Raw genomic sequence first — 26,219 nt, 5'->3', positions numbered from 1 at the left:
TCTTCATATTTTGATGTATGTTAAACTCAGATGAAGATCTACCTAACAAAAGAAGCCATATTAGGCTGTGAGCATAGAAGGCGTTCTCAGTGTGACCTGTGCACTGGTGAAACACCCAGAGCAGAGGGTGTCTATCCTCGGGAGGATGAGCAATGCCTCCAGTGGCTTTGCCCTGAGCTGCTTACTGCACCCACAGCCCAGGCACTTTGGCAGTCCTCTTTGTTTTTCTCAACAAAGCAATGGTGTTCCAGAAGAACAAGCTCGAGTCCCTGGGGAAATTCCAACAGTTAGATGGGAAGACTGGAACAAATCCTGCTGCCTCGGAGCTCATGAGTAATTTTAAAAATAAATAGCTTCCTTCCTTGGTTTTTAGTTTATTGTTTCTGAAAGGAGGAAATGGATACACCATGCTTGTCAAACAATAAAAAAAAAATTCTACAACGGAATAAATGTGTAAATACCCCCTCTACACACACACACATACACAAACACACACATAAACACACACACACACACACACAGAGAAAGAGAGAGAGAGAGAGAGAGAGAGAGAGAGAGAGAGAGAGAGACTGCCTCTATGCTAATCCAGAAAAATTCTCTTTGCGTGCCCTTTTGGAATTGCTATTACCAAACTGATGGACACATTTAGCCTCTACTTCAGCTTGAGACTAGCTGATAGACCCAGGTATGTCTCAGGGCTATTCTCATTCGCTATGAGGTTTTTACTTCCATATAATTCACTAACAGAAGATGTAGCTCTATGGAGAAACAAAGAAAATGGTCAAATGTTCATTAGGATGAGTCTCAGTGTTTGTTCTGGTCTTGAGGTCACCTTTTGCAGTACCTGTTAGTTAACAATGGTCTGCCTGCTGCTGGACAGTATTGTTTTAGGTTTTTTTTCTTTCTTTCTTTCTTTCTTTTTTTCCCTTCATAAACCTGTATCAGGCATCCATGTCTGTAATACCAGGGTTGGACTATCCCACGCTGACTCAGACTTGAGTCTTGAGACTCAGCTCCAAAGTATCAATGTTCCTGTGGTTGAGCTTAAAATAGCTCTGAGGAATTCCCAGGCATGATGGCGGCTAGGGGCCTGGATGCTTCCCCAGAAACACGTACTTCTCACAGATCCTTGCTGGGTTTTGTTCAGAATTGCTACAATGGCCTGAAGCTTACAGCAAAACTTGTGCCTGTTTGTTCCTGCTTTTGGTTTCTTACCATGGTAAAGTCCCTGTGGGTTTTGTTTGGAAATAAAGCATTGCAAATGTGAAAGACAGAGTTGCATGGAAGTAGGTAAATGTGTTGTTTTGCGTGTGTTTGTAAAATTCCTATTTGTTAAAAGAAAGAAAAAAGAGTCAGTCAGGGTGGAAATATTCATCTGATTCAATAAGAGAATCTGGCTCTGAAAGAGAAACAGCCAAATCCGTGTTGTGTAACACTGGCTCTTGACTTCAGGGAGAAGAATGGCAGCTTTTTCTCATTTTAAAGCAGGCTTAAGAGGGTCTCTTCTCTGAGGATGGATTATATGGACTCCTGGCTCCATTCTAAGAGGGACAGAACAAAGATCTGCCTGATGGACCTCATGTCTGAAGGCATACCTTTATATACTGGACATTCTTTGCACATTATTACGATCTAGCAGTAATAGAAGTTACAGGAGACTATGTAAGGGTAAGGATTTACTTAAGAATAGGAATTGTTCACACAGTATGTGCTTAGTGGGTGGGGGTAGTGGAGTGGATGGGGTTTTGTGCCTTCTGTGTGGCTGGCCAAGTCCTCATCCTAGGGATTCAGAAAATCATGGATCGTACATGTTTCTGATTTCACACAAGAGGAATTTTAAAATTATGACCTGTAGAAATGCAACTGGAGACTGACTCAGAATTCAGATATTGTCAGTTGCATTACCTCTCTGACTTCTCTGCCCCATTCTCTTGGTTTTTCAATTTACTCATTCCATATGACAGTCAAAACAGTCACCACCGCTTTTGGCTCTTACAGCGCTTAGTGATCTGTGTCAGTCAAGTCTTCTGAGAGGTAGAAATCTAACCATGCAAAAATCTCATTAGGCAAAATGCCTATGAGAGAGTGCAAGGAGGCCTGAGGCACACTGGGTAGCTTGACATGCCACAGAGTAAGTTTGGCTTTGAAGGAAATTGAGAGGAAGACCATCCTATGATGCTGTGTATCCTAGAGGTGGTTTGGGCCAGGGACATTAGGAGTCAGTTCTCAGGTCAGTCTGATCGTTAGAAGAATCCTAGCCTTCAGATCTGCTTACAAGCTGAACAGTGGCTAGGAGCAAGACTAGAAAGCAGTCTTGTCGGGAATGTGAACTACAGACAGTAGCAGTTGAGGCTACTGTGATTTAAGCTGCTTGCTTCAAAGGTCTGTGGAGCACGTTCTCATAGCAACCAAACGAACTAAGAAAGAAGAGCACAGGCTACATGATCAGAGTAAGCACTCTCAAAGCTTTCCTTAAGTTTTTCAAATCACATGACCATCTCAAAACACATGATTTGTGGGACAGGGTCACAAGAAAACTCAAGATTGGGTCTAGCAATTTCATGCCCCATGGTGAATCCATGTAGTAGAGGAAAGATGGTTTCTCAAAACTGACAGGTATCTATCAGCATGTAACATACATATAAACATGTAAATGATTGTGATGCAGTAAGATGGTATTTATTTTATGGTATACGCTGACTTCCTATTTTTACTTTTTGGTACTAGAGATTGAAATTAGGGCCTTCCACGTGCCAGGAAGAAACTCTACCACTTACTGAGCTACATCCTGAACACTTTGACTTTTTCTTTTTAATTCTGAAACAGGATTTTGCTAAGTTTCCCAGGTTGTTCTTCAGCTCTCTCTCTCTAGCTCCCCCGAGTATTGAGCTTGCAATTCTCCTGCCTCAGCATCCTGAGTAGATGTAATCACAGGCTCCTGTCACCAGACCCATCTAATTTTCCATTTTAAAACAATGTAAAACTTCATAAATAAGCAACTGACTTGAAGGCAACTTCTCTAACAATAAGCACATAAAAGGTTCCATTTTCTAATACTCCTATAAAAATAAGATATTGGCAAGTCATTCCATATTAAGGCAAAATAATGGATTATACAATTATATAGCACATTGTATTTAAATAAATTGTAACAATCCATTAGGGGGAAATGAGGTGATAGTGGGAGAAAATATGTCACACAATTTTTTCACATCTTTTAAGCAGAAGAGCTCATGGTTTTTGTTCCAGACTAACTTTGCCAGGATATTAATATATTTACATTTTTGTAAAATAAGAATATTGCTTCTACAGCAAGACTAATAATTGTCTTTGGGCACTGTTTGGGAAAGTATGTTTAGTTTTCATTGCTGTGTCAAAACCCGTGGCCAAAACAAGTTACAGGATGAAAGGTGTGGTGTGGCTTAGTTTCAGTGTACAGTCAGTAGCTTAACTGGTTCTGGGCCGTGACAAGGTAGACTATGATGGAAGGCACGGAGAAGGAAGCCTGACGACCTCAGGTGGCCAGAAAGCAGACAAAGTACGGGCTGGGAACAAGATTCATCATTCCGAGACATACTGCATAACACAGTTCTTCCACCTAGACTCCATTTCCCAATATTATACTGTGAATCTATTAACATATGAGCCCATTGTTTATGTTATAATTCAGTCGCCTTTCAATAATTCAGTCTACCAGGTAGGTACCAAGACATAAACATGAGCTTTAGAAGAGAAAATGCAACATTTACAGCACAAACCCTCAGGATGTTTGCAGCCCAATATAAATAATGTTTCCTAAGGTTTGGGAACACCAAGGCCTGGCCACCAGTCCAAGGTAGCACCTGCTCCTAGAAGCACTCCAAGTGTGGCTGCTGTGTCACATAAGCATCTGTAGGTGGCAGACAGGAGACAGGCTAAGGTTATGCTCAGTGTTCTGACCTGTGAACATCTAAGTGATTAGTATACTAACACTCCCTGAAAAAAGGGAGCCTGAGATGACCTTCAGTTGGCTACCAGGGAGTAAGGCAGACCTAGGTGAGACATAACGCCCCTCTCTGCCATGGAGCCCTAACAGAGAGCTAGCCTGAGATGACCACCAGTCCAGTGCTATACAGGCCCAGGGGGCAGGGGCCAGACCATGTCCACAATGACCCCTGTCTAGCACCATAGAACTGACATAACACTCCTGAGACCACTCCTAAGATGACTCCAGACATTCAAGAGACCCTAGACACCACTAAGAGGAGCAAGTGAGTGGTAGAGAAATGGAAGAGAAAGAGAAAGATGAGGGCCCAATGAAGAGAGGCAGAACTAGAGACTAGTGGGGTCGTGACTAGGAACAGCCTGATGTGAGTAGCTGGTGATGCCACTTGGGACCATGGTGGGGTTCTCCCTATCTGGAGGACATTATCTGGGTCTACGGTCTCTTACCACCAAAGCCCAGGTCAGGGCTGCCTTCAAAGGCACATCTGAATGTCTGAGTGCTGTGCAGACCTGGCCCCACCCCTCACCTAGGCCTCATGGGAGTGCTGGCACTAGAAGTAAAAGTACAGGAGAACTGATCACACCCCTAGGCAGCTGCAGTGCTTGGGAGAGAGGGCCTGACATTGTAGGAGTTGTGGATGAGCTGGCCTCACGGGAGCTGGCCCTACCACTCATAGCCTGCATGGTGATGGTGTAAATGAGGAAGAAATACCCTCCTCATCCCTCTCCCCTCACTAGCTATGGCAGATGGGATACCCTTATTTATACTTCCAAATCCAGTTAGTATTCTTTAAGGTTCTTTTGAACATAAGCATACATTAACTTACATACAATATGGTGAGGTTTTCTTTTTACTGGAAGAACTTTAGTGATCTTCCCTACAGACAAGGACATTGTGCTACAACAGCACTCAGTAAGATGCAGAATTTTAAGAATTTCTTTCCTGTATTAGACCTATTTATTTGTCTTTAATTTTCTTGCTTCTACCATAAACCTTTGTCATTTATTAGTACAATCCCTACTTTATCTTCTAGACCAGCAGTTCTCAACCTGTGGGTTGGGACCCCCTTGAGGGTCACATATCAGATATTTATGTTACAATTCGTAACAATAGCAAAATTACAGCTATAAAGTACCAAGTCAGTAAATAACTAAGAATTCTCTAAATATATTCAACTAATGTGAAACTAATTACAACTATACATACTAAAGCTTGTTTGCTATTAAAATCTTTGAAGCAAATATTTTTTGATTCTGCTTCTGTTTTTACTCTGATTTGATACCTTAATTTTCTAAGTTTTCAAATAAGCATATTCAGAGACAATCATTGAATAAGCATATGTAAGAACAGGGTTAGCATTCTAGTTTCCTGAGAAAAGGCAGCTGAGTTAGGATGATCCACTGGACCAAATACTAATTTGAAAGTACAAAACAACAGTTTTGTAAAATTAACTACTGATGCAGAGGCAAAAATTTGGGAAACAGTGTAGATCAAACACCTCAGTACCTTTACAATGATATACTAAAGTGGGCAGAAGTTGAAACTTCACATGAAATTCCCAGAGAAATCACAAGAAAACAACAGCAAGCTCAGAATTTGCTGTATTTGCGATTTTGTTCTAACTTTATGGTTCATAAAATGTTTTTAGATTTATGTTTATTTTTTAATATTTGTTTTGGCTTGTTATCTGTGAAACAGAAAAGTAATAACAGCAGCCACTTGGGGTGAATAGAGAGAATGGAGACAAGAATCATATGTATGACCATAGCCAGAGCATCTCTGGGCTCCGCCCTTCATAACTCTTTCTTTTCTACTTAAAAAAAAAAAATAATAGCTATTTAAGAATTTTGTACACCATGTTTTGATAAAATTTACCATTCTCTAATCCATCCCCCTCCCTATTAAACTTTCAAAGAATAAACAAAAACAACAAAATCCATCAATTTCAATTTATGCTGATCATAGTGTTTATCTACAGACCATAAAGTAAAGATGGCCTCCCAAACAGAATACAAGCAATTTCAGTTATACTAATAAAAATGTGTAACGGAAGTTTGTATAGAGACTTCTAAGTAAGATGATGTTAGTCATAGTATCTATTAAGAGTACAGGGTAGGGGGCTGGTGAGATGGCTCAGTGGGTAAGAGTACCCGACTGCTCTTCCAAAGGCCCAGAGTTCAAATCCTAGCAACCACATGGTGGTGGTTCACAACCATCCGTAACAAGATCTGACTCTCTCTTCTGGAGTGTCTGAAGACAGCTACAGTGTACTTACATATAATTAAAAAAAAAAAAACAAGAGTACAGGGTAGGAATTTCAACTGTTTTTTAATACATATATATGTATATATTTTAAGAAGTTTCCATATTACTTTTCCAAAAGGCCTTAGGGTTCGGTATCCCACCCCATATCCCTTCTTTAGCCTGCCCTCTCATCTGACACTTGAATTTATCCCTTCTGTTCATTTACTCCATTTTAACCAGGTGTTCTTCCCAGGACTGTGATAGCACAGGCATTAAGACCAGCAATTGAAAAAAATGGGATCTTACGAAACTAAACGGCTCCTGTACAAAAAAGGACACCATCTTTCAAGTGAACATGAAGCATTCATAAATCTGGCAGATGGTTAGTAATTAGGATATATAAAAACAAAAAAGCAAAAACAAAAACAAACAAAATTTAAGCATTAGAAAAACAATTTAAGCCGGGCGTGGTGGCACACGCCTTTAATCCCAGCACTTGGAAGACAGAGGCAGGCGGATTTCTGAGTTCGAGGCCAGCCTGGTCTACAAAGTGAGTTCCAGGACAGCCCGGGCTACACAGAGAAACCGTGTCTCGAAAAAAAAAAAAAAAAAGAAAAAAAAAAAAAAAAAAAAGAAAAAGAGAGAGAGAATTCAATTTTAAAATGAGACATGGAACTAAATGGAAAATTCTTAAAAGATGAAAATGTCTAAGCCCTTTTTCTTTCATGTTCAACATCCTAAACTAATAATCATGGAAATGCATATTTAGACTACTTTGAGATTTCATGTAACACATGTTTAGAAAGTCTTTCCTGGGGCTGGAGAGATGGCTCAGAGGTTAAGAGCACTGACTGCTCTTCCAGAGGTCCTGAGTTCAATTCCCAGCAACCACATGGTGGCTCACAACCATCTGTAATGGGATCCAATGCCCTCTTCTGGTGTGTCTGAAGACAGCTACAGTGTACTCATATAAATAAAATAAATCTGAGAGAGAGAGAGAGAGAGAGAGAGAGAGAGAGAAGAAAAGCAAGTCTTTCCTGTACCTAGAAGTTGAAACATATTCCCCTTGTCCTCTATCAGATACAGGGTATCAGGTTTTATGTTGTGGGCCTTGATCCATTTTGAGTTGAGTTTTATGGAAGAAAAGGATTTAGTTTCATTCTTGTGTTGTGTAGCTATCCAACTGGACCAGCCTCATTTGTTGAAGATGCTGTCTTTTGACATCATTTTGAAAAATAGTGTAAATTGTCAGCCATTTTATCAAAACAAAACAAAAACAGGAGGTTGTAATCGTGTGGGCTTAGAATCTTGAGTTAAGTACTTTCCCAGGCTCCAGGCACTAGGAGCCTGGGAAAGTACTCCAGGCCTCTCTTCAAAGGCCCTGCCCTCCAACTTCCCTGAAAGCACCCCCAACAGTGGTAAGCTGCACCCCGTACCCTGTGCTCCAATTCCTACACTACAACTCTGCCTGCATTCCTGGAGGCCTGCCCTGCACCAGGCAAGGTAAGACCCTGCCCCAAGCCCTTGTCCACAATACTCCCCTAAAACACACCTATCAGCCTTAAACTGCACCCCATTCCCTGGACTCCATTTTCTAGCCCACAAACCCACCTGCTTTCCTGGGGGCGCACAAGCACCAGAAACCATAGACCACTCTGGTCCTAGGGATTCTAGAGCTAAGGTAAGCATCCAAAGTTCCAGAAGCCTTTCAGGCTACAAAAACCCCAGGGAAGACATCCTACTAGACCTGATGCCTAGCTAGTCACCAGAACTGCAGGCCACTTAGGCCAGTAGACAAAGAGGAAACAGAAACCAAGCTGGGGTGGGGGGGCGGGGGAGAAACCATTTTCAAAAACACCCATCCAACAAAGATTAACTCAGAAATTGTCATCTAAGCTATAATAACTGCAAAATTCAGATTCATAAAGGCCAAAAAAAATAGGTCTTACTTCAAAAAACTGTACTCCTCAAAATTGAAAAATATCCATGAAGTGGACGATTTTTTGATAGATACCACTTACCAAAGTTAAGTCAAGATCAGCTAAGCTATCTAAATAGTACTATAATCCCTAAAGAAATAGAAGCAGTAGTTAAAACTCTCCCAACAAAAAAATAAAATTAAAAAAAAAAAAAAGCCCACATAGTTTTAGTGTGGAATTCTACCAGACATTCAAAGAAGAGCTAATACCAATACTTCTCAAACTACTCCACAAAATAAAAACAGAAGGAACACTGCCAAATTCATTCTATGAGGCTACATAGAATGATACCTAAACCAACCAGACTCAGCAAAAAAAGAGAATTTCTGATCAAGTTCCCTTATGAACATTGATGCAAAAATATTCAACAGAATACTCACAAAAAAATACAACAAAAACATCATCCACCATGATCAAGTAGGGGTCATATCAGAGATGAAGGGATGGTTCAACATATGAAAATCCATTAATGTAGTCAACCGTATAAACAAACTAATAGAAAAAACACATGATCATCTCATTAGATACTGAAAAGGCCTCTGACAAAATCCAACATCCCTTCATGATAAAAGTCTTAGAGATATCTGGAATACAAGACACATATGTAATAAAGGCAATATACAGCAAGCTGATCGGCAAAATCAAATTAAATGGAGAAAAACTTAAAGGAATTCCATTAAAATTAGGAACAAGACAGGGCTGTCCACTCTCTCCATGTCTATTTAATATAGTGCTTGAAGTTTTAGCTACAACAATAAAACAAAGGAGATCAAGGTGATACAAATTGGAAAGGAAGAAGTCAAAGTATGGCTAGCCTCAGATGATATGATAGTATACATAAGCAACCCCAAAATCTCTACCAGAGAACTCCTACAGCTGATAAACTTTCAGCAAAGTGACTGGTTACAAAACTTACTTTTAAAAAAAAATCAGTAGCCTTCCTTTATACAAGCAATAAAAAGGCTGAGAAAAAAAATAAAGGAAACAACACCCTTTATTGTCTGTTTTGTCAGACAGTAGCATACCTACGCCTCGAATGGAATGCCCCTTTCTCATACTTTTAACCCTAAGGTGGTATCCATTATTAATGATTTGGTTTTCTTGGAGGCAGCAAAATGATGAATCCTATTTTCTAGGCATATGTTAGTCTGTGTCTTTATTGTGGATTTGAGAAAATTAATATTCAGCTTTAAGTGAAGGACATGCATCAATTTCTGTCATTTTAATTTTTGTGCTCCTTTCTCAAATCTCTCTTTTGATTACCTACATATTATTTGTTCCCTGCAATCTCCTGGGTGTGTTTATCTTGCTCTGCATATTGACCTGATCCTTATAGTGTAGTGCTTAGATCTAGCTTAGTAGTAAAAAATAAAATTCCCTGAACCCCCTTTTTTCTATCATGAAGTTTTAACTTTCCCTTCAGTTTTAATATAGTTTTTTTCTGGATAATAGGCTGGGTTGACAACTGTGGTCTTTCAGAACTTGGAATAAATTTTTCCAATCTTTTCTCACGTTTAAAGATTCTGTCAAATGATCAAGTGTGACTTAACCTCTTTCTCCTAAGCTTTTAATACCTTTATACAAATTCCAAGTACAATATGATGTAAAATTTTTCTGGTTTTATTTGGTATTCTGTAGTCCTCTGATACCTAGATGGGCATCTTGTTCTCTAGGTTTAGGTGACTGTCATCTGATTTGCATGTGCTATGGACTTATTCTTCTCCTATGCCAATATTTTAAAGATTAGGTCTATTCACAGTAGCTTAATATGCCATGTTTATTCTCTCCATTTGGGAGGCCTCTAATTAAAGGCAAATCTGGGCTCCTCTGAATTATAGGTCAGTATGGAACACATAAAACAAATAAACAAATCCAACAGAATATAACAGAAAGTAAAATGTATAGTTCTAAAATAAGCCCTGGGTGAAAAACTTCAAAGGTAGGATTCTGGTAATACACAGACCATAGAAACAATGAGTTCCTTCTGGAAACTTACGAGAATATATACAACAAAACTGGAATATTTTAGGATCAAATAATTCTACTAGTAATGCTAGAAACTAAATAAAAAGTATCTAATTTACAAAGCCCAGGAAAGATGAAGGAGGGAGGGGATTATGGGATTTAGTAAATAAACAATTTTAAAACATGGCAAATAAAGTTAAGTTATTTGAAAGTAATATACAAATGTTAGCTTAGCATGTCAGATGTGTTAATACATGAAATCATTGCTTCATAATATATAAGAACCAATTAGGATTTTTTTAAAAAATCATATTTAACAGGGGCAAAATATGAAACAAATCCCCTCTGAATGACCATAATAGGCAAAAATTTAGTGTCGCTGTACAAGACAAATTAAACGATTAGGAAAACTAATCATTCGATAGGATTTTTGTTGTCTGAAGACCAACAAGGTAGGGCTGGAGAGATGACTCGTCCCCTACAGTAACAGCTAACCAACACCTCAGTCCCCAGCACTCACAAACAGAAAAGCTGGGGGCTGTGGTCCATACCCATAATCCCAGCAACTGGGAATATGGAGACAGAAGATATGTGGGGCTCATTAGCCAGACTGCCTAGCTGAATCTGTGAGCTCAAGTTTATTAAGACTATCTCAAACACTACGCAAGAGACTGTGGAAGAGTCCAGTGTTAACCCCTGGCTTCCGCATACACACACATACAAGAATATACAAAGCACAATGGCGTCTACATGGTTCAGGTAGGTTCACTGCTCATACACACCAAGGTCTAGCTAATGCTTAACTCAAGAACCTGGGAGAAGGTGTTCCACTTTGATTCACTTGCCACTTCCAGAACTCAGTTCTTTGCAGATGTAAGATCATTTCCTCCTGTCTGTTGGCCAGGGACAGCTCTTAGCTCTTAACCCTTGGATTCCAGGATCCACTCCATTATATTAAGGGAGAGTCTCCCATCAAATTTTTCTCACATCTACTTCTCTCAATTCTTCTTTTGCCACAAGGTGCAGATAACTTTGTAAAAAAAAGGCTACATGATTAGGTTATATCTACTTAGGTCCTTGTGCAATGTAACAATTGTGCAGAGAAAAATCTTCACTCATGAGGATAAGGACTGGAAGCCCTAGGGATCACCGTTCAAACAAGCACATTTGTTTAAAACTCAAGAATATCGTTTGAGGCAAAATAAAAATGAGAACTTAATTATTTTAGTAATCTATTTTTCATCAATGGATAAATTTGACGTGTTCTCTTGGTGTTTATGGAAGGCTAGAATTATATGACTTACCATACTGTACTAAATATAATTATAAATTCAACTTCTAAAATATGAAGGATTTATTGAACATTTTCTAGGTATATTACATTGAATCCTAACAAAACAAGCTTTTCAACCTCTTTCATATTCATTTAAATAGCACTGTCCCAAGTAAGGTAATAGAGTCTCGTCTACCATTATCTTATTTAACCATTGAGAAAAAAATAAATTGGAAACTGGCTAAAATTAATATTTTACTTAAGTCATCATAGCAAGAATATTAAGCAAAAAAAGTTAAATTTTCTACTTCCCCTTCTTAATGAGATTCAAGCGTCTCCCCCTTGGGCCCTCCATGCTATTTAGCTTTTGGGTCTGTAGTTTATAGCAGTTATCCTGTACTTTATGGCTAAAATCCACTTGCAAGTGAGCATGTATGACGTTTGTCTTTCTGGGTCTGGGTTACATCGTGCAAGATGATCGTTTCTTGTTCTTTTTGCCGGCAAATTTCATGATGTCATTGTTTTTAATAGCTGAGTACTATTCCATTGAGTAACTGAACCATATTTCCTTTATGTATTCTTCGGTGGAGGGATATGGGTTGTTCCCAGTCTGTGGCTATTATGAATAAAGCTGCTATGAACACAGTTGAGCAAGTCTTTGTGGGATGGTAGAGGTTCTTTTGGGTATATGCCCCAGAGCTGTGACTTGAGGTAGATCTATTCCCAGTTTTCTGAGAAACCACCAAATTTACTTCCAAAGCAGTTGTACAAGTTTGGACTCCCACCAGCAATGGAGTGTTCCCCTGGATCCATATCTTCGTCAGCATGATCTGTTGCTCAAGTTTTTTTATCTTAGTCATTCTGATGGGTATAATTTGGAATTTCAGAGTTGTTTTGATTTACAATTCCTTAATGTCTAAGGATATTAAACATTCCTTTAAGTGCTTCTCCACCATTAGAGATTCCTGCCGAGAATTTTGTTTAGGTCTATACCCAGGTTTTAATAGACATCAAGGGTGGAGGGAGGGAGGAAAGTGGGTGGGGGAGTGGGTAGGTATGGGAACAAGAGGGATAAGGTAAGAGGAGGGAAAGACAACTGTATTGGGGTATTCTTTTTATTTTTTTTAACATCTTTAATTTAAAATCTCATATTTTGTACTGACAGATTAGAATGTCAATTTAGAATAGTCACAGTTTAAGAAGAGACCTGAAAGCCACCTAAAAATGTCAAGTATCCTGAGTGAACGATGCTGGTTATTTATCTACCTGTACATATTAAATTGCTGTCATTCCTTATGCTCTATATACCGTAGATGAAGTCAAGAAACATGGTTGCCAGAATTTACTCCTTATGAAACATTAAGCTGACGACCACACTATGTCTGCTAGTCAGTGACAACAGCAGTGACTGACACAGGAAGGCCAACCCTACCCCTGTACATTTCCAGATACTAACCAAAGAGTAGTCAATGTTTTCTTCACAGTATTTACTACAAATACTGTTTTATTTCCTCACTTAGGCTGTGTGCACACAAGTGTTTTTCCCATGTTGCTTCATGGAGGAAGGAACTACACTATCTTGATTGACTTTATATGCTTTGGCCTCAATAAAATATATTACAGATATTAAGTACCTGTAAATGCCTGGCTATGGACTGATTATGAGCCTCAAACAGCTTATCCTCATTACCACCTTCTGGTTAGGCATAACACATCACACATTTTTATCAATAAAAGCAATGACTGTGGAGCTCCTCCTCAAAGCAAGTCTAGTAGACTACCTCTAATCATTAAAAAGTTAACCAGAGATTTTCAACTAAAAAGAACCACATTTACCCTTTCTTCATCTTGCTCATGATCCATATATAATGACATGAAGACTACTGAAACACAAAGTAAAAATTAACAGTCTCAGAATTCAAGAACACATGCACATACCCCCTCTGGGAGGGAACAATGAGTTTTCTGCCCACCATACATTCAACAGACAGCCACAGGAGTTCTATATAATCTTCTTTAGCTATCCGTGTTAAGTAAAGAGAAATACTGTGTAAGGAAAATTTAAACCTGGTAAATGTATTAAGCTTTTAGAAAAGATGTTCTGGCTAAAACCAAAATTTATTATCAGAAAAAAATTGAAAATATTATAAAGTTCTTTGGCAAATGCTGAGAATCTAAAACTTTATGTAGAGTGTTAACAATATGAGTCAAGAGTAAAAGCAATTGTTAACATTTTCCACTGAACTGTAATAAAATAATACTTTAATAATACTGGTATTTTCCAAAATGTATTTATCAATTGTATGATTACTTTAGTACAAAACCCTACCAATCAAGTATTTATCTGTGAATGTCCCATAAGCATTTCCTACCATTCAAAAAAATCTATTCATCTGTGTATCTGAGTATGTTAACAATAGAAAAGACAATTACTGTCTCTTCTTAGGTGACTCAAAGTCAGCCTCTTCACTGTGCTTTCTTTTCTTTTTCTTCTTTTTATGGTCACTTTGGTAGCCACTGGAGTCACTGGCTTGGAAAATGGGGTCCTGATCTTCCTGGTGCCTTTTCTTCTTCTTTTTCTTCTTCTTTGGCTCTTCCTCAAAGAAGTCATTCACATTATCACTACATGGTATGTCTGTTTCTTCCTGTGGAGTGACATCTGTAACATCTGCTACCTCTGTAACACTATCAACTGTTCCACATGTGTCTGTGTCTTTGTCTTTCTTCTTCTTCTTTTTCTTCTTTGGAGTTTTTTCAACAACCTCTTCAATGACAGTTTCTGCTACATCTTCAGAAACTACAGAGCGCTTAAGTTGCAAACTGTAAATGAACAGATTTTAAAAATATTAACAGCAATAAGCAAAAAGAAAAGAAAAAATGAGGCCACGACTGTTTCAATAGACTACGTTTCTTTGCACAAGTTGGTTTACTGTGGCTCTAATTCCAAATGTTCTATCTTGTTATTCCTCAGACCACTAAAATGTCTTGAGCTGTCAGATGTCAAGGTCAATGGCATATTTATCCAGCTACTTTTTGATCTTTGGGTTTTTTCTCCCTGTGGCAGACTACTTTCAACTCCGGATCGTCCTGCCCATGCCTTCAGAATGCTGGGATAAATGACGCAGGCTACTACAGCTGGCCCAAATTTAACAACAACATGATGTACTAACCAGAACCCCGGAGCTCTTGTCTCTAGCTGCATATGTATCGAAAGATGGCCTAGTCGGCCATCAATGGAAAGAGAGGCCCATTGGACTTGCAAACTTTATATGCCCCAATATAGGGGAATGCCAGGGCCAAAAGAATGGGAATGGGTGGGTAGGGAAGTGGGGGGCGCTATGGGGGACTTTTGGGATAGCATTGGAAATGTAATTGAGGAAAATATGTAATAAAAATATTAAAAATCAAAAAAAAAAATAAAATGTCAATTTCTTGTTTTGCTTTCACTGTGTTTCTACAGAAGCTCAAGCACAGCTTCAAAATTTAGAGTTGGTTATGAATTTTTTAGCTGTGAAACATTTAAATCCAGGCTACCTAGCTAAAAGACATTTGAAAAAGAAAGTATACTTACTTCTGGTATCTATCAGAGCAACAAGACCTCCTACCTACTATTTCAATCATCATACACTAACCTGGTGGTATTTAATTTTCCTCGAATGCAGAATACTCCAGCAGAATCTGAATCTAAGCGAAATACATCAAATTCCAGTTCATCGCCTACATGTATCCCCAATGTTTGCCACTCCTCAAATGACATCTGCTCAGGCTTAGGGATAGAGGCATTAAAACATCCATGAACTAGACAGCCAATATGGCTAGACGATACTTTATTAACTGTACCCTGTAAAGAAGAGAAAAGAAATAATACAACATCACAAAGAAAGCCAAAAAGTTAAGTCAAACTTTATAAGCATGAAATTCATCTTCAAAAGAGAAAATATCACATTAATGACAAGTTTTTAAAAACTTTACAAAAAGATATCTAACAAATTACCATGTCATACAAAACATAATTTTAGGAAACGTTTAAATTTTATTAAATAATTGCATGTCTATTTTTAAGTGGATAACAACTAAACCAGTTCTTCCTTAAAAAACAAAGCTAGAAAAGTGCAGGGATGGGGATGGGGACAAAAAACCTTGGCTCCATTGCAGAACTGCCCAGGGAGTAGATGACTCTATAACTGAAACCAAGTAGAGAATATACCATAATATGCGTATGTTCTATGTAAAGCAAAGGTAGTAAACACTGAACCGCAGAAAGCTAATGCTTATATATCGAAACAGTCCCGGGGGGGCCAGCCTATGCAGAGACCACATAGATCAGCTCTAGTGACAGGAACTTACATGAAGCCAAAGTACTGGGCTTGTACAAATCACAGCATCACCTGTGGCTGGTTCTGGCAATGTTATATCATGAATCCACCACAGCAGTACCTATAAAAATGTTGGCCATGAACTCAGGTGTAATGTAGCTTGTTGGCTCTAATGGCCTCATATATGACTTAAGAGCCTGGGGCTGATCCATCTACAATGAATCTGCCTAGAGCCAGACAAAAACTTGTAGTGTTCCTGTAAATAACCCTAATAATATTCACTGGTTAACAAAGCCAGACTTTCGTGATATTCATACCTTGGTCTGTCATGGGGTTCCTATCTGGAGTGAGAAACCATCTCCTCAAGAAAAGGCTTGCTGCACAACAGCATGGACAAGACCTACACAAACCCAAGCCAAACAAAATTCCAGCATGGAGGAGAAGCGATGGACACAAAGTCCTCACCCCAGCTAAGGAGCTATTGGCATTTAATTGCTAGTGGAGAGGGAAATCCAGTTCTATTTAATGGTGTGATACCTGGCATACCAAGTACGCTCGCAGTAGGGCCCCATGTCCAGGGGTCAGCCAAAACAAACTGGACTTAAAAAAGAGATAACATGAGTCAGGTGGGAGAGGGAGGAGCTGGGAAGATTATAGGAATGGAGTGAATATAATCAAACTAAAGTATATAAAGTTCTCAAATACAGTAATTAGTTTTAAAAACTTCAGTTAAACCCCTTATCAGACTAGGTCAAGTGGAAGAAATGACGACAAAGTTTGAACAGAATTCTTTTGAATTATCACATTCAAAAAAAAAGAAAATGAAAGGGGAAAAAATTAGAACAGTAATTAAGATCTTTGAAACACCAACAAAGAAAATAACTATATAAATGGTGTTCTCGAAGGAGAGGGAAGTGAAGGGCAAAGACAAATCTATTCAGTAAAATCACAGCAAAGACAAAAACTACAGAATCATGTGCAAGAAATTTATAGAACTCTCAAATAGCCAAACCAGAAAATTCTTCACCATTTACAACTAAATTTTCAAAGATATAAGACAAAGAATTTTCAAATTTTTCAGAGAAAAATCTCCAGGCCACAGTTAAAAGTAACCTGTTTACATTAATAGCAAATTTATCAGGAAAAGAAAGAAACAAATAAACAAACTCAGAAAACCAGGAAAATCAATCCAGTAGGTCAAGTAGGTACAGGATAACAAGCTTCAATCCCTAAAATAAAGTAACTTTCAGTCATGACTTCCACATCCTATAAACTAATAGCAAGGATTTTCTATGAAAATAAGAAACAATGATTTTCTAAGATAAGTAAAACCTAAGAGCATTTGTGATTATTTTATAAAAAAAGAAAAAAAGAAATGCTTATGGGGGTCCTACAACCCAAAGTAGAAGAAAGAACACTACCATCAAGACAATTATATAGGCCTGGAGGGAAGGCTTAGTGGTTAGGAGCACTGGCTGGTCTTCCGGGCACCCGAGTTTGATTCTCAGCACTCATATGGCAGCACACACTCTGTCCTGGGTATCTGAGGCCCTCTTCTGGCCTCTGTAGGCATTACATGAGATGTATGTAGACAAAACATCCAGAGTACATAAATGATAGTGTCAGAGTAACCGTCACTGCATTAGTCACACAAGAGAAATAACAGAATCAAATGAGATCGACACAGTAAACCATCAATCTATAGAGATAAATAAAAGAAGGAATAAAATAAGAATATCCAAAGCTGAATGTAAAAGGGAATAAAAAAAACCATATTGCTTTGCAAGCCAGTTAAAGTAAGAGTGTGTGTGTGTATTCTTTCTCTTTGAGGACTCTGAATGAATTACAGGAGAAATGTCAAGAGTTAATATTCAAAATATAAAGAACAAAAAAGTAAGTCAATTAAAAATGGGCAAATGATCTGACTAAACATACCTCAAAAGAAGTAGAAGTAACCAATAAACATTTAGCCACAAGGGAAATCCAAAGCCAGTTTCAATGATCTACCTGCAATGGCTAGGCACTCTCAAAGCTTGACAGGCTTTAGATTACCTAGTAGACTACTACTAGGTAATTCTACTAGCACACTACTGCGTGTGTCTATGAGACAGTTTCCATAGAGGATCAACAGAGCTGCGAAAGAACCAAGGCCGGGGCCCAGAGAGAGTATGAGAAAAGTAGAGATCGAGTCAGACCAGTATTCCTTTCTCTGCTTCTTGGCCCAGAGAGAGTATGAGAAAAGTAGAAATCGAGTCAGACCAGTATTCCTTTCTCTGCTTCTTGGCCCAGCAGGATGAAAACTTCTTCCTTGCCAAGTAAAGCAGAAGCCAAACAAAGCCTTCATCCTTCAAGCTTTTTCTGTCAAGTATATTGTTACCACAACAAGAAAAGGACTCGCTATTCCACCTAGAGAGTTAATAACCACAAAACTGACATGCTGAAAAGCTGTGAAAGAAACAAGCTCCTGACTGTAAACCAGCAGGCGTTACAGGAACTACTAAAAAGGTAGTGCTGCCATGTGACCATAACAACCCAAGAGAAGTAAACTCAACACTGAGTTGTGCTTACACAGCACTATTCAGTCAGTCTACACACCTGTCAGGAGATGACTGGCTAACCAGAGTTTACACACACAGTGCAATACAGTGGAATAAACATCCACACAGAAGAATGAATTCCTGTGGTCTGCAGCAATGAAGAGAGCTGAAGTGTATCACGTTAGTGAAGTAAACAGGCACTGACAGACAACTACAGCTTCCTCTCCTATGTGGAAACTGAAGTTCCTTTTTAGAGGAACCTGGGAGAGAATTGTGATTATTAGGGAGTAGGAAGGGTGCTAAATCAGGGTGGAGGTTCACAGAGTAAAAATTATGTAAAGGATAAAAAATTATGTAAAGAAAAGAAAATGATGTACATACCATTAACGTCTGCCCAGGCTCAGGGCAGAAAATAACAAAATCTGCTTCAATGTTAAGATGAATGTGTCCTTGATCATCATAAATATCTCCTAGTTCACCCACAACTCTGATGTTATCATATGCAATAGGAACACCTAAAAGGCTGTTAAGGGGGGAAAAGATACTGTTAATTCTAGTTAAAGATAATCTACTGTTATCTCTGATATACCACCCTTTCCCTAACATAATGGCATCACCTAGTCTTACAGACTAGCACTAGCAGATCTTAGCAATTACAGCTTATTAAAAAATTCCAATGTCTTAGTTAAGTTAAATTGACCATCTGCATGGGTATTCAGAACTATGCACTGGCAATAAACTGACACTCACATGCTACCTATCTGAACCAGTCATATGAGGGGCAATAATGGGCCTAAGCAAGGAAAACATCTAGATACTGTATGACTGAATACAGGCAATTGTGACACTACCTACTATTACTAGTTTCTATATGTGATACTATATAATAAGGGAAGCTTGATTGTTTAAGCTACAGCCTCTGATCACTGGAACCAATGACTTAATCACAGAAAAATACCAAACTAAAACCTTTTCTAGTGAAAAGACATATTAACGTATATAACCATATCATTTCAGAGCTGACCCTTAGTAGACACATTTCAAGTCGAGACTAGCAAGCTATGATTAATTGTAAAAAGCCAGTTAACTAAGACAGACATATGAGCTTACTTATTTCTCCCACATGAAAAATTTCCTCAAGGAAATTTCCCTGACTCCCCCATCCAAAGAAAGAAAATCACTTCTTTACCACATGTAAAAATGTATTACTAACTGTAACCTAATTGTATTGAATCCATCTGCATATGTTTAGATTCAAAACACAAGTCTAAAGTCTAAGGCCACGAACAGCAGAAATGTTTTATTGGTCTCGATTAAATTTCTACTACAATTCATCTAAAGAGAAAGGATTTCTCTATAATAGATTTCATTCTAGTGAAACAGCCACAACCCATAGGAAAGGAATTGCAATAGTTACCAAATTAGGAACCCATAAACTCAGAGGTCTTAAGCAGGAGTCATACATCACTAAGACAAATATGAGGGACATTGAAATCAAAACAAAAGGAAAAACAAGAAGTATCCACCAAAACTGGCAGGGGAAAAACAACCTCTGTTCCTACTAAAAACCCCCTCTCAATAAAATACTCAGAAGGATCTAGTGAGGAGATTACCAGTCCCTAAATGGCACTTGGAAACACATGGCATTGTTTGCACTTATCACAGATACTGCAAAAGCCATAAAGAAACTCTACTATGCACAGAATAGTTCTGTACATGTGCAAGCAGTCTCTATGCATGATTCTTAAATAAGGGACAAACTTGTTTATAAATTGCTGGAGATAGAATTTACATTTAAAAATATATCAACAAAAAGTTATTTGTCAACTTTATATACTCCTAACATACTAAAAAAATTTCTGGGAATGGAGTAATACTTGAATTCCAAAAAGACTATTTTGAGGCATGTTACCAAGAGTAAATATTTCATAAAAAAAACTGGTAATTGTAGATGTGGTGTATATTATCTGAGCTATAAATGTCTGGATCAATTCACATTTGTGACTGTAACACTTATCCAATGATTCTTATGCATAAGTACAAAAGCATCTAACTTCTTAGTCTTCCAGACTGTCATGCTCAAATGTCATAGGCTGAAAGGGTTTATAGGGTTGGAACACAATGTAAAAATTTTAATTATGTAGATAGGTTGTGTTCATCTTTAAGTTTCATTTCAGCATAGTGAATGATATTTTCATAGCAGTAAAGAGAACACTGCAAATTATTGCTTCTAAGAGAACACCAAGTCCCACGGGGTTCAACGCCTCTAAGGATCTGGTATGACCACTGAATACAAGGTTAAATGAATTTGTGTAAACCCAGAAGACTTCTGGGAAACTACTTAGAGTAACTTACCAAAAGTCATTATTCAAAGACAGATATCCTAACACTAAATATCTTTTTCTCTTTATTTAAAATATATATACATGTATCTCAATACATAAACCACATGCGGTCCACATGGTAAGTTCACCTGGGATATGTAGAATATGTAGCATTAAGTCTTTGGGGACCAGTAAGATAGAATGCATTTGACATCTTAAATAACCCAAGGGGGCCAAATGGAAAAGAATATGCTTTGTTTTGCTTTCTTTCCACACACACACACACAAATGACCTCTTAAAAGTTCAACTTATAAGTTACAATGTGATTTCAGAAAACTACTTACTTTCTCTAAGAAAACAGTCCAAAGTTGTAATGGGATACTTTTTGTAAAATAAAGTCCTGCCACGGAGAAAGAAAGGCAACACACTGTCTGTCTAGTAGGAAATGCTTCCGAGAAGACTTAGCATTAACACTGCAGTCTCTATTCTATTTTTTATTATTATTATTATTATTTAAACAAAAAGAAGACAGACCTACTGATGCTTCCTTCAGTATTGCCCACAAGCCTAAAAACATAAACTATACAGGATAAATGCTACAAATAATACAGGACAATTAATATGACAATACAATTCCCAATATTTTCAATGTTTTATCCCTTGACTTTTTATTACTCTTAACTAATACTCAAGTAATAATGGAACCTAATTTGCATTGGAAAAAATAGGCTTCTTTTAGCATACTTTTAGCACAGTAACAAGGAGAGGTGTCCAGCTCAATTAAACAGTGAATTCTATTCTACATGGCTGTATTATCCAATTCTGTTACAGAAATGATCCGATTCTCGTCTGTAGTGTGGCTCCTATTATGCATCTTTAAATAACTTTTCCCCAATGAATGAAAAGCTGGTTAGAATACTTAACTATGTTTCCATGCTTAGTGACCACCTTGGATGGTTAATGGGGCTGACTACCAAAGTTCTCGAGAGTGGTAACTGCTTTGGATAATTTGCCCCAAAACAATCCCTGCAATTTCTGAAGTGTCATTGAATTACTGAAGACATCATGTTATCTCAGGTTATCTCTGAACCTCGCCCCCATTCCCGCCAAATTAGTTGTGGAGTGTTACGGCATATCATTTCCCATTGAAATTCTGAGATTTTCTTTTTCAAGTTATTCTTACTAGTGCTTAATATAAATGCACGTGTGTGTGTGTGTGTGTGTGTGTGTAAACTTTCAATTCCTACATAAAAAAAAAAAATGAGGCTCGTCATTCATCCCCAATTAGCTCCCCCCCCCGGGGGGGGAGCTAATTGATATTACAAACAAACCTGCCTATGTTTTGCAATGAACCGGCTTCCACATTAGGAGAATCTAATACTGACAGCAAAATTTCATTATTAGGTGAGAACACACCCGGAAGTGATTAAATGAAACGTTTAATACCCAAAGCTCAGCCTGGTGGGTTTCTAGACACCGGGCACCTCTAGTCTCCACACGGGGAGTGCTTTTAGCACTGCCGCAGCCGCCACTCACACCACACCGGCCAGTTTCATCCCCAGGAACCGGGCCACTGCATCCAGGCCAGCGGCGCCGAAGGCGACGGTAGACGCCGGGGCTAAGGTTCACGAAGCTCGTGCGACTTTACTTCCGCGGCGCCGTGGGGTTACGGAGCCGGGGGCCCGTTGGCCAGCTGAGACGGAGCTCCCGGGAGGACGTGGCGACATCTTACCTCTCGGAGTAGCGCAGGAGCTCGGCGTCCAGCTGCTCGCGGATGCCCGTGCGCTTCCTGCTCAGGTAGCGGGGCGACAGGGCGATGTGCCTGCGGTGCGGGGCGGCCACCAAGCACGAATAGCGGCTGCCCACCAGCGCGCACGCCGCGGCGTAGCTCGGCAACTCCAGGCAAGGCAGAACCCCGGCCTGACCCGCCACGGGCCTCTCGGAGGCCGCCTGGGACCGCTGAGACTCCACAGAGCCCGCAGCCATGAGGCTTGGCTGGGTGCTTCGGGGCGCGCACGGATGACGCAAGCATTCCTCCCGCCTCACCTCCGTGTGTTGATGATGGCTGACATCATCAAAAGGCGACCGACCGCGGCCTGGGGATTTTTAATCTTCTAAAGCTGCATTATAGAGGTTTGACCAGCAGAGGGCTGCTGCTCTTTCCCGAGTCCAGATAAACCGCTGAGGCCGTGGTACCTATAGAGCATGTGTGATATCCAGAGTCTGTTCTCTGATATCTATAGGCAGATGTTCATCACTGCAAAGTATGCTCAGTTATGGAGCGAAGCTTGAATTTATTGAATTTATTGATCTGGGCACCTAAGCATAAAAAGGCAGAGGCCCAAAATAGCTTGATTTTTTTTTTTTTTTTTTTTTGAGCTCCCAGTTTCTTTCAATACTGGGTGAATTAATGGTTTGAGTTTTTGTTTTGTTTTGTTTTGTTTTAATTCTTTTGGTTTTCTGTTTTTGTTTTGTTTTTAGACAGTATCTCTCCATGTTGCCTTGGGTGGCTTGAAACTCGCTATGTAGACCAAGCTGGTTTGGTTCTAACATTTAGATATTTGCCTGTCTCTGCCACAAGAGACCTGGGATAAAAAGCACGTGCCACTACTCCCAACTGAGTATTTTCTTTATTGGATTCAGCATGGCTATTGATAGGAGTGCCCAGTTCCAGCTGCAATGAGGCCTGATACATTTTTACGAGCCTGAGCTGTTCAATAAGGAATCAGAAACATTCGTGGAGTAGATTTTCACTGCTGAACCCAGTCCTACACAGCAGCAGGCCACAAATTGCAAAGGCAACATCTGAACTGGAAACACTATACCTCTCCAATCTAGCGTCCCTCTGCCTTCTGCTATATCACAGTGAGGGTGTTGTGACATGTTTTTCAAATGGCTAAGCCCAGCTACCAGCTTTGACCTTCTTTTGTATACCCAGACATCAATCATATCAGCGCGAGGGCTTGTATTGCCCAAGGGAAAAAAAGAAACCTTCATTTGGACCGTGATGTCTTAACAACCCAAACTGTCCCTCTAGCTCTTACAACCCTCCACCTTCTTCAACTATGATCTCTAAGCCTTGGGTGCAGGAACTGTGCACATCTTGGGCTGCAAAATATTGGCTAAGAAAGCCCAGATTCATAAAAGACTGCCTGCCTTGGCTACCTGATGAAGGGAAGCAAGAGGAGCCCATCCCAGAGCAGCATCGTTACCATCCTTCAGATTCCAATGCCAAAGACTAAGACACGGGTCTGAGAATTCCTAGGTACAGCTGTATATTGCTGGCTCTGAATATCAGAGTTTATGGAAATAGCAAGGCCTGTCTATAGGACCAGCACAAAGCGGATACTAAGCCCCTAATCTGGACTAATACTAAACAAAAGGCATTTGAGGCCTTAAAAACAGCTCTGACTTCCACACCAACCCTAGAATTTCCAGACAAGAGGGTTTTTAACCCAAACTTTGGAGCCATGGAAACACCCTGTGATGACTGGACCCTGTAGCCACAGGATAGCCCACCTGTCTAAGAGTTGTGGTGGCTCCCTCTAGTTTAGTTTTTTTTTTTTTTAAGTTAGCTTTGGGTCAATATTTTATACTCAGAGCACACAGTTGAGACCTTCCTATGAGGAACACCAGAATCCTGGCTGTTTAATGACTGTGTGATCTGGCCCATCCCCGAGTTCAGTTTGAGAAACCCACTGTTATCGATCCTGCTGCCTTCTTGTCTGATGAAACCAGGTACACAGGAGCTGCAGTAGTTATTTTAACAGAAATGTTTTTGGACCCCAGCCAAGTACCTCAACCCAGAGAGCAGAAATGATTGATCTGACCCTAGCTATCAAATGGGGATAGGGAAAGTCCACCAACATATACAGGGACTGTCAGTCAGTATTCATTTACTATCATTTATTTTTATTCACATTGTGATCTATAAAGAAAGAGGGCTTCTCACAGCGGGGGAAAGAGACATTTAAAACTTTCAGCCCCCCCTAGAAACTCCCTACAAATTGCTGTCCTCTACTGCTGGGCTGCTGACCTAGTTGCCTGAAAAGGGATCCTAAGACCAGTGGGGCCTATTGATATTGATATTGATATTGATATTGATATTCTGATACCATGACACATTGCTGCCTGAGATTCCATGACAAAGAAGAAATGCACAGCTCACACCCAGTGCTCAATGGAGGACACAAGAGTAAAGATCATTCTCCCAGAAACAACTGGCAGGACTGTGGGAACTGACCTTCACCAGGCTACTCATCTGCGGTCCACACAACTTTCTGAGCTGCTCAGACCACGATATGTTATTTCTAGCACAGGATGTCTCAGCCAGATGCCAGGTTCATGCTCAAGTGAATCCAAAACAGAGATCCCTTGCCTAGGAAGGGTCCAAATGAGAGACCAACACCCCACAAACTCCCAGAAAACTGATTTCACCAAGATCCAGACTGCTGGGAGAGGATAAAAGTACTTTGCTAGATACCTTTTCCAGTAGAAATGTTCCTCACCCAGACTGAAACTGCTCAAGTAATAGCTAAAAAGCTCCTCCAAAAACTGGTCCCCTGATTTAGCCTCTCCCTAGCAGTGGGGTCTGTCGATGTCCTGGATTACATAGCCAAAACCTCTCAGTTAAAATCTAAAGCTTTAGACATAGATTGAAAACTTCATTGTGCATATAGACCTCAGAGTTCTGACCATGTAAAAAGAATAAACAGGATATTAAAAGAAACGAACAAACCTCTCAACAGAGACCAGCAATGGATGAATAGGTCTCCTTTCTTTGCTTTGCATCAGTCTGCTGTGCCCTATAGAGAGAGGTATTTACACACACACACACACACACACACACACACACACACACACATGAGATTATGTTTGGAAGCATGTGAAACAGCCCTGGACTTGTTGAACCCATATGGGAAGCACTCATACACCCACATAGGATGCAGTCCTGAATATCAAGTGAATGCATGAGAAATGGTCTTGCATTTCATATACTCACATGGGAAGAAGTCCACAACATCATGTACTTGCATGGAAAAAATGTTTGCATATCATGTAGCCACATGGAAAATCATTTTGGATATCATACATCATCAAGGAGCAGTAGTAGATATCAGACACGCACATGGGAAGAGTCCTGGATATCATGTACCCACATGGGAAAGATCCCTGCACATCGTGAACCAGCAATGAAAGAAGTCCTGTCTATGTGGTACCCACATAGGACCAAGTCTTTTCCTTCATAGGAAAAAAGTACTGTATATTTCATAGTTACATGACGAGGGGTTCTGGATATCACTTACACACCTGGGAAACAACCCTGTATACCATGGTCATGCAAGATAGGTAGACCTGTACATCATGGACCATCATAGGAAGAATCCAGGATGTCCAGTAGCAGCACAGTACAGTATCCTGGCTGTCCTATATTGGCATTGGAAGTCCTAGATGTCATGTATCAGTGAATATTAGGTACCTTCATGGGAAGCAGCCCTGGGTATGTTGTGCCTACATGGGAGACAGTCTGCATATCATGCTACCAAATAGGGAGTTGTAATGGATATAATGTACCCTCATGCTAAACAGTCCTAA

General features: G+C 39.5%; 1 protein-coding gene and 1 non-coding gene across 2 annotated transcripts; one reads left to right on the top strand and one right to left on the bottom strand.

The window, feature by feature from the left end:
* Positions 1-3,841: 3,841 nt before the first annotated feature.
* LOC115032867 (small nucleolar RNA SNORA17) lies at positions 3,842-3,973 on the top strand. Its single transcript, XR_003838525.1, has one exon. It is a non-coding gene; the product is annotated as a small nucleolar RNA SNORA17 (small nucleolar RNA).
* Positions 3,974-6,892: 2,919 nt separating this feature from the next.
* On the bottom strand, positions 6,893-22,627 carry Polr1f (RNA polymerase I subunit F). Its single transcript, XM_021179072.2, has 4 exons — positions 22,357-22,627; positions 18,681-18,822; positions 15,079-15,287; positions 6,893-14,266 (listed from the first exon to the last, which is right to left on the bottom strand). Exons 1-4 carry the CDS (start codon positions 22,608-22,610, stop codon positions 13,876-13,878), a joined length of 996 nt encoding a protein of 331 aa, XP_021034731.1. The 5' UTR covers positions 22,611-22,627; the 3' UTR covers positions 6,893-13,875.
* Between the last annotated feature and the right edge of the window lie 3,592 nt (positions 22,628-26,219).

This window comes from Mus caroli, unplaced genomic scaffold (assembly GCF_978045245.1).
Source record: "Mus caroli unplaced genomic scaffold, Mus_caroli_1 scaffold_14, whole genome shotgun sequence".
In the NCBI taxonomy this organism is placed as follows: Eukaryota; Metazoa; Chordata; class Mammalia; order Rodentia; family Muridae; genus Mus; species Mus caroli.
This window is presented reverse-complemented; position numbering and strand designations above follow the sequence as displayed.

Coding starts and splice junctions, on each gene's coding strand:
- Polr1f (XM_021179072.2), bottom strand. CDS start 22,610: ATGGCTGCGGGCTCTGTGGAGTCTCAGCGGTCCCAGGCGGCCTCCGAG. Junction 18,823..22,356: donor CTCCTGCGCTACTCCGAGAG/GTAAGATGTCGC, acceptor CCCCCTTAACAG/CCTTTTAGGTGTTCCTATTG. Junction 15,288..18,680: donor AGCCTGGGCAGACGTTAATG/GTATGTACATCA, acceptor TCTTCTTTACAG/GGTACAGTTAATAAAGTATC.